The sequence below is a fragment of the Acomys russatus genome, chromosome 12, assembly GCF_903995435.1.
Source record: "Acomys russatus chromosome 12, mAcoRus1.1, whole genome shotgun sequence".
Classification (NCBI taxonomy): domain Eukaryota; kingdom Metazoa; phylum Chordata; class Mammalia; order Rodentia; family Muridae; genus Acomys; species Acomys russatus.
Window position 1 is genome coordinate 27,576,637 of NC_067148.1, and position 7,998 is coordinate 27,584,634.

Here is a 7,998-nt window from a genome sequence, read left to right on the forward strand (position 1 = left end):
TGGGGTCTAGTATTAGGATGGACTAAGTGTATCCATAGGCATACCAATGTGGAAGGGGATAAACAGCCAGAGTAGTGGTTCTGAACTCTGCAGTGGGGGTTCTGGTGAGAGTGTGCCGTCTCCCTGTAACTAACTAACTAACTCCCCCCCCCCTCTCTCCTGTGTGTGTGTGTGTGTGTGTGTGTGTGTGTGCATCAATTCAAATACCACAGTTTGTGGATGTGAGTCATGCTAAAGGACAAGAAGGAATCCCAAGGGGCCACAGTTTAGGTGAGCAGTCTCAGAGGGTAGTGGAGGTATTCCGGGAAGAAGAGCCAACAAAAGAAGGCCTTTCCTTGGCTAAGAACTTCTTGCTGACAAGGCCATAAGTAGCCATGATCTTGAGGAGTCCATGGCGAAATTTCTGGCCAATAAAGGCATAAATGATGGGGTTAAGGCAGCTGTGGAAGAAGCCAAGAATCTCAGTAGCAGTCAAGGCCCTGCCAATTTCATTCCGGCGCTCGCAGCTGTCCTCAATCTTGTTGGTTCTCATGAGGGTGTCTGTGAAAAGGACTATGTTGTAGGGCAGCCAGCAGAGTAGGAAGACAAGCACAACAGCAAAAATGACTCTCATGGCCCGGTGCTTCTGCCCCATGTGGGCCTTAAAGAGTGTGCGCAGTGTGAACCCGTAGCAGAACAGCATGATCAGCAGTGGCAGGAGGAAGCCGATGGTCTGAGGCAGGAAGCGCAGTACCACCCTCAACTCCGATGTCTCCTTACCTACATTTTCATAGCAGTGTAGAGTAGAAGAGTACATAAAAGTATTACGTATAATTAAGCTGGGCAGGGACAAAAATACTGACAGCACCCACATGGTTATGCATACAAACTTGACCAAATGTCTCTTCTGGATTAGTGTGCTTGTGGCATGGACGATGGCCAGGTAGCGGTCCATGCTGATACAGGCTAGTAGCAGAACGCTGCTGTAGAAGGTAACTTCCTTGATGAATGAGAATAGCTTGCACAGGGTTGAGCCAAAAATCCATCCCAATACCTTCGATGCTGCCCAGACAGGCAAGGTCAGGGCAAAGAACAGATCGGCAATGGCTAGGTTTAGCAGGTAGATATCAGTGACAGAGCTGGTGCTCCGGTTGTATAACACAACTAATATCACCAGAGCATTTCCCAGAAGGCTCAGCAGAGTCACCAGTATATAAATTATAACCACAGCATATCCGTTAATATTTAGGCTCTCTGGGTGGCATGGGGCAGCATCCAGTAGAGTAGGAGGCAGGATAGAGCTATAATTGTAATTATCAATATCTCCACTTATGAAATCTTCAAATTGGAAATTATCCAACCTGATTTCTCCCATTTTTGAGGTAAACTTAATCCTGTCAATAGAGGAGAGAGAAAGGTTACTATATAGCAAAGTCACCCTGAGTTTTGTCTTTTCACCCAAGGGACTGGGATATGAGGATTTGTTGCATTGGCTTGCATATTACAAGGGAAGCATTATTTCCTTCACATTTGTCAATAATATCAGTAAACACTTGAGACAAAATAGTAACAAATAAAGAATAAAACATTCGGGGCTTAAAGACTACAGTTCTCTTCAAGGCAATTTTTTGGAAACAAGGTCTTGACTGGTCTCAAACTCGATATATAAATACATTGTATATGTAGGCATGTATGAAAACATTATAATTAAGCCCATTATTATGTATAACTAAAATATGCTAATAAAACATTTAGAAGGTTAATTGGAGAAAACACAACATTACATAGCAAATGCAAATATTAAAGCAATAATAGTAAGAATAACAAAAAAATGGGGCTGAAGAGAGGTGGCTCAGTGGTTAGGGGCACTTGCTGCTCTTGCAGTGGATTCAGGTTTGATTTTCAGCACACACCCTGAAGCTAACAACTTTCTGTAATTCTAGTTTCAAGGAATCTTCTGGCTTACTCAGGTATCAGGCACACATATGGTACACATACATATTTGCAGTTGAAACACCCATACACACACAAAAAAATTAAAAAAAAAAAAAAAAAAAGAATACCAAAAATGTCCTGGAGGTGGAGCTTGCTGCACATGCACAAAATCCTAGAACTGAATAAATGAAGTAGGATGCCACATGCTTGCAGTCCCAGCACTCATCACACTGGAGGTGGAGGAAGGAAGATCAGGAATTTAAAGTCATCTTTGGCTACAAAGCAAGTTCAAGTCTAGCGTAGCCTATATGAGACCCCATCCACAACAACAACAGCAGCAGCAGCAACAGCAGCAGCAGCAGCAGCAGCAGCAGCAGCAGCAACAGCAACAAAATTCGAAACCAAAACAACAAGGCTGGAGAAGTAGCTTGTTGGGTAAAAGTGCTTGCTCCCCAAGCTTGACTGCCTGAATTTTGTAGGTAGATAAATCCTGGAACCCAGGTAAAATGCAGAGCTGTGAGCAGTTCCCGCAAACGAGGCAGCAAGGGCAGGCACAGTGTTCCACAGGGGGAGGGGGCATACAGGCCAGGGTGGAAGGTGGACTCTCAGAGAAGAGGGCCAGGGTGGGGGACTAGCAATGCTTGTGTTTTAACAGACTCATCTCTAAAAGGGACAAGAAAAGGATGGAAGATGACAGTTGAGATCTGCTTTGTGTAAGATCTCCCCTGGTCATCACAAGTGGTATGATTAGCTTGTGTTTCCTGGTGGGTCGATGAGACCCAGAGAGGTCGAGGAACTACTCCGCAACCACAGGGCGGTCATGATGCAGCCGGATTACATGTTACCTGTTCATCAACTTCACTTATTGTCTTGAGCTTTTATTGTTGGAAGATCATACTTCTTATTAAGTATGTTCACTAGCTAACCACTGTTTGCTTTATTACTCCTCCTGAAGATTGGCCTTGCATATGCCAAGCGCACATTCTACCACAGAGCTGCAATCCCATATAGCTAAGTTCTTGACTTATCTTTCAGTCAGTGTGGGCACAGCCCCGTCTCATTGCTTGGAAGCTGGAGACCCACCGTCTTTTGCTGCTCATTAATGACATAGCTATTGCTGGAATATGGCAAACTGGGCATCTTCAACCGAGTGCCCTGTTGTGTCCTCCATGCCCAGTAGGATTGAACAGAAGTACCAGTTCCTTGAAACACACGTTAGCCCAGAGACACTATGGCTGGGATGAATTAGTGAAGCACAAAACAAAACAATACAAAACAAAACACACCTCAAACATGTGGGAGATTTTCAGGCCCCAAACATTTCAGTTAGTCTTTCCAACAACAGATAACCAAATCACTGTACTGTGACCCCGATTCTCATTTCTTTAGAAATACAGTCCTTACGAGCTGTAGGGATGTAGAAGTTCTCGGGGCTTGGTGCATCTCTAGATCCAAATGTAGTCCCGGCAAAGGAGGGTAGGCAGACTTGGGAAGACGGCAGGCTGAAGGTAGGGGCTTGGCTGCAAGTAGTTCTAAGTAGTTTTTGGTGGGTACAGGGAGGGGATCAGAAGTTCTCCCTCTGTGGTAAGGAGGCCTAATGTTTAGAGGTCCAGCCAGGGAGGGGGGCCACACCCTACAGTCAGGCTGGGTGAGGTCAGGCAGAGAGAGAAATTCTAGGTGGTGGTAGGGGGTGTTCCAGACTCACCAGGATGCTGGCTTTTCACCTGCAGGACGCCTAAGGTCGGCAGCAGTGGCAGTAAGAACACTCTAGAGGAAGTGAGGGGTGGGTGGATTAGCTTGCTCAAGCAGGGGAGGAGCTCCTGAGGGTGTGGGATGCCCTAGACGGTTTTTTAAAGTGTCAATTCCCAGCCCAGCGTCTAATGGGTGGAGTCATCCTATGGATTTAGAGAGTTCATATTGGGAAGTGACCCACTGAGCTTTTCTAGCCTGTGTTTCCAGGTCTCTGTGAGGGAGGAAGTGGGCCCAGACAGAGGAAGGGGTTTGCTCAGGATCACACCGCCCTCTTCCTTGCTACTGGCTCCAAGCTCCTGGCTCTAAACTACTGGGCTCCTGCAGCTGGGGGTGGAGGGGTCTGATTCTCCCTCCTCCAGCAGCCCCACCACTCTGGGTGGTTCTATCTTGCTCTTCAGGCCTTTGCTCTTTCTGGTTCAAGTGGGGGGCAGCTCCAGCAGGCAGCAGAACTGACCACTGAGAGCCACACTCCTAGCTGGACTGGATACTGTTTGTTTCTCCCTCTACCCTAAACTCTTCAAAAGTACCCAGACTTTCCCTCCTTGCTATGTACCTCCGAGCAGCTTCACCGCCCACCCCTCACCCTCCCACCCCCACCCCACATGGGGTTCCCACCCTTCCTCGCTTATCTTTTACTTTTCCCCCAGCCACCTGTGCGGACCACATCTCCAGCGTTTCTGTGCTTTCTTGGCTCATACATTTGACATCGAGTTGAGGAGTTCAGTCCCATGGCATCGCCGACCCACCCTGGGCCAGCCAACACCCTCTCCTTTGAAAACAGCCTTTTGATAAAAAAAGAAAAATCTCAACCCAGTACTGACACATTTTGAAAACTTGACACCAGGGATTACTAAAAGGAGAGTCATGAAGATTCATTATCTGCTCCCCTCCAAGCACACCCGGGGACGGCGTTGAAATTCCATCATCTCACCTTATCCTGTATCCCAGAGTCTAGAGCACACACACATTTGCTGAAATGGTCTACCCTAGGGAAATAATCTTTGAGTTCACCTTCAACAAACACTCATTAGTATTTATCTGGTCTCTAAAGCACGCACACACGCATGCATATATGCATGCACACTATACAGCGCTAGCTTGTACCATGATGATTCTTAGAATCAAGATAATGTATCTATAGATGACTAGTCTCCCATCACATCCCTCAATCTGAGTCAGGGAGAGTGGCAAGCCTCCCTAGTTTGCAGGGTGGACTCCTATGAGCACCTTTGCATCCTCTGACCTGGATAATGACATAATGACAGTCATATTAGTCACATCTCCGTGACTGACTGGCTTGCAAAGGGTTTTTTTTTTTTTTTTTTACCATTTCTTTTATCTTTCAACCCTCACCTCAACCTATGAAGTCTGCACATTCAGGATGAGGAAACCAAGTTCCAGGAGATTAAGCAATTTACCTTGAGTGACACAGCTGAACTGGGCTGAAAACATTTTTAAATGGATTTGAAAATCTGTTCTTGAGTGTCCTTTTGTCAGATACCACAAGGAGTGGAATCCTAGCCAGCCTCAGGTTTCCTGGCTCTGTAGAATCTGCCTTGTCCTTGACAATCAACTATCACTGATGTGGAAAGGAGCCCAGGTTGAACATTTCTTAACTGCTTACTTCTGTGTTTTTGGCTTACTATGTAGCCTAGGTTAGGCCATATGAGACCTTGTATCAAAGCTTTATATTTTGTTGTTTTTTAAATGTAAATTTAATTTTACTACTACTACTATGGTGATTTTTTTTTTTTTTTTTTTTTTTTGAGACAGGGGTTCTCTGCCTAGCTTTGGCTGTCCTGAAACTTGCTCTGTAGATCAGGCTGGCCTCAAACTCAGAAATCCTTCTGCCTCTGCCTCCTGAGTGTTGGGATTAAAGGTTAAGTTATAATCTTGGTCCTGCTCTCAAGGGTCAGGGTAAGAGTACCATCTCTCTCTCTGGGTCTTGGCACTCCCCTGGAAAACACTAGTTTGTTGCAGGTCTTTCCCGCCCAGAATTGTAGCCATAGCCTATTATTTACCTCTCTAAATGAAAAAAAAAAAAAAAAAAAAAAAAGCTAAGATAGAATAGAATTTACTTCATTGGAAGCTGGGGAGATGGTTTTGTCAGCAAAAGCATTTGCTACTCATCAGATGTCCTGAGTCAGAGTCCCAGAACCCATGTGAAGAAGTGATTCTACAAAGCTGCCTGTCCTCTGACCTCCACATGTATTCTATGGCACACACATACACACAGAAAAAATGTAAAAAGAAGGGAATGTACTTAATTGACTGTTGTTGCTACAGTTCAAGGGCTTGGTGGCCACAGGTGACCAGTGGCTTCTTCTGTCTTAGGCAGTGCAGATATGGAGTGTGACCATCGTAAAATGTACTTTGATGTAGCACCAGCTAACTAAAGATGCAGATTCAGCTCCAGGGTTCTACAGTGCAGCGTGCCACTCCCCAAGGCTCCAGGAAAGGCAGAGTTCTTAGGTCCCTTCTCCCACAAATACATTCCCCAGTCAGTGACGAATCAATTCTCCTACCTGCAGTCGCTCCACAACACTGTTATGAGTGGAGTGGCCCCCGAGACTTTCTGTGACTCAAGGCTTGAAAGCAATCGGGCTGTTGGTCTGGAAGAAGGTGAGGCAGAGGTGATTGGGAAACTTCTGACCTGGGCTACCGATGAGGAAGTCCTGGAGGCCCTTGGGACCAAATGTCCCACCCCTAAGGGAGGTGTCCGACAGAGGAACAGCTAGTCTGCTCTATTTCAGGCTAAGGTTCCACCGGGCAATTCTGAGGTGAGCTCTTGGCTTTTACACGCCTTCTGATGGCTTTTAGGGGAGCCCACCAATTGAAGGTAGAGGTCCACATATTTCCCAGCCTCCTCCTCCTCTTCCTGCTTCTTCTTCTTCTCCTCCTTCTCCCTCCCCTCCTCTCCCCTCCCCTCCCTCTCTCCCTCCCTCTCTCCCCCCCCCTCCATGGGCACCCACACCCTAAAAGAACTGAAACTTCCATTTCTTGTGAGCCCCTGCCCTGGCTGGGGTTCCTGCTGCCTTCGCTCCCGCCTTGAAGACTGTCCTTTGTCATCACGACAGGCTCTTCCCTTTCAGCCTGAACTTAGTCCTTTTCCCTCTGTCTCAGAACCATTTGCCTTTGTTCTGCTCCGGCTTCCTCTCCAAGGTTGCTCTCTGCATTTCCCCGCCTCTCACTTGCTGCTCCACCAACATGCTAGGAAGGCCTTCCTCCCCTGCTCTGCACAGGTGACCAGAGATGCCTGGGCCATGGGGTGGGGGGATGGAGTATGGCTGGCAACCCTTTTTCTTCAGTGCAATTGTTTTCATTTTAGCAAAATAATATCTCAAGACAAGCAGATGGGAAATGAGACAAGGAATACCAAAACACAGACGTAGGAATCTGGTAGTTTTTCTTCCCTCAAATATTTCCCTGTGATAACTACAATCCACATTGCTTTAAGGTACTCCATATTGTACAAAAAACAATGGGTTTTCAGGCTATGTTTTGCCCTGAGATATCTTTTTTTTTCCCCTGAGATATCTTTTGCCCTAAGAGGCATTTTTTTGTTTGTTTGTTTTTGTGTTTTTGAGACAGGGTTTCTCTGTGTTAGCCTTGACTGTCCTGGACCCGCTTTGGAGACCAGGCTGACCTTGAACTCACAGTGATCTGCCTGCTTCTGCCTCCCGAGTGCTGGGATTAAAGGCGTGTACCACCACGCCCAGCCCTAAAAGGCACTTTTGCACTCCATTTTGAGGGTTGAGGATGACTATGCCCCCACTGTGTGGACCTTCAAGCACCACCATCTGTCTGGCACCACCCAAATAGCACAGGTTGATAAATGACTTTCCTGGGTATAAAAAGGGTGTTATGCTATAAATTTGCTGGTGGGAATTGAGATTGTAGAGACACATGGGCATTTTAAAATCATATCATGGAAACTAGACCCAAGAACTTACCTGATATGCCAGGCCTAGGGAAGGGTGGCGCTCCCTCACCTGGACCTTGTAAAGTGGTTGACTCCTATCCTGCAATGCCACATCTCCAACAACAGGTCATCGGACATACTGCATATATCAAGCGTTGACAGAGACCTCCGGACGATCCCTGGGTATTCAACTCAGTTGCCAGGTCCCCTACTATTGATGTAGACTGCATGACTGCTGTTTGCCCATCCACCTGTTTGCCTGTCTTTCCGCAAACCTGCTTCTGAGCATCTGGAGCTGTTCCTGCTCTTACTTCTGCCCTCTGCCTTGCAGCTGGATTCAGCTCTATGCCTTCGTTGTCTACCAGGGCTCTCTTGAGACCTGGTCTCTACCGCAACAACTCTGAGCTGGT

At 46.7% G+C, this 7,998-nt stretch overlaps 1 protein-coding gene across 1 annotated transcript; it reads right to left on the reverse strand.

The window, feature by feature from the left end:
* Positions 1–205: 205 nt before the first annotated feature.
* Positions 206–4,084, reverse strand: LOC127196170 (C-X-C chemokine receptor type 2-like). The gene is made up of 2 exons (XM_051153721.1): positions 3,620–4,084; positions 206–1,373 (listed from the first exon to the last, which is right to left on the reverse strand). Exon 2 carries the CDS (start codon positions 1,352–1,354, stop codon positions 281–283), a length of 1,074 nt encoding a protein of 357 aa, XP_051009678.1. The 5' UTR covers positions 1,355–1,373; positions 3,620–4,084; the 3' UTR covers positions 206–280.
* Between the last annotated feature and the right edge of the window lie 3,914 nt (positions 4,085–7,998).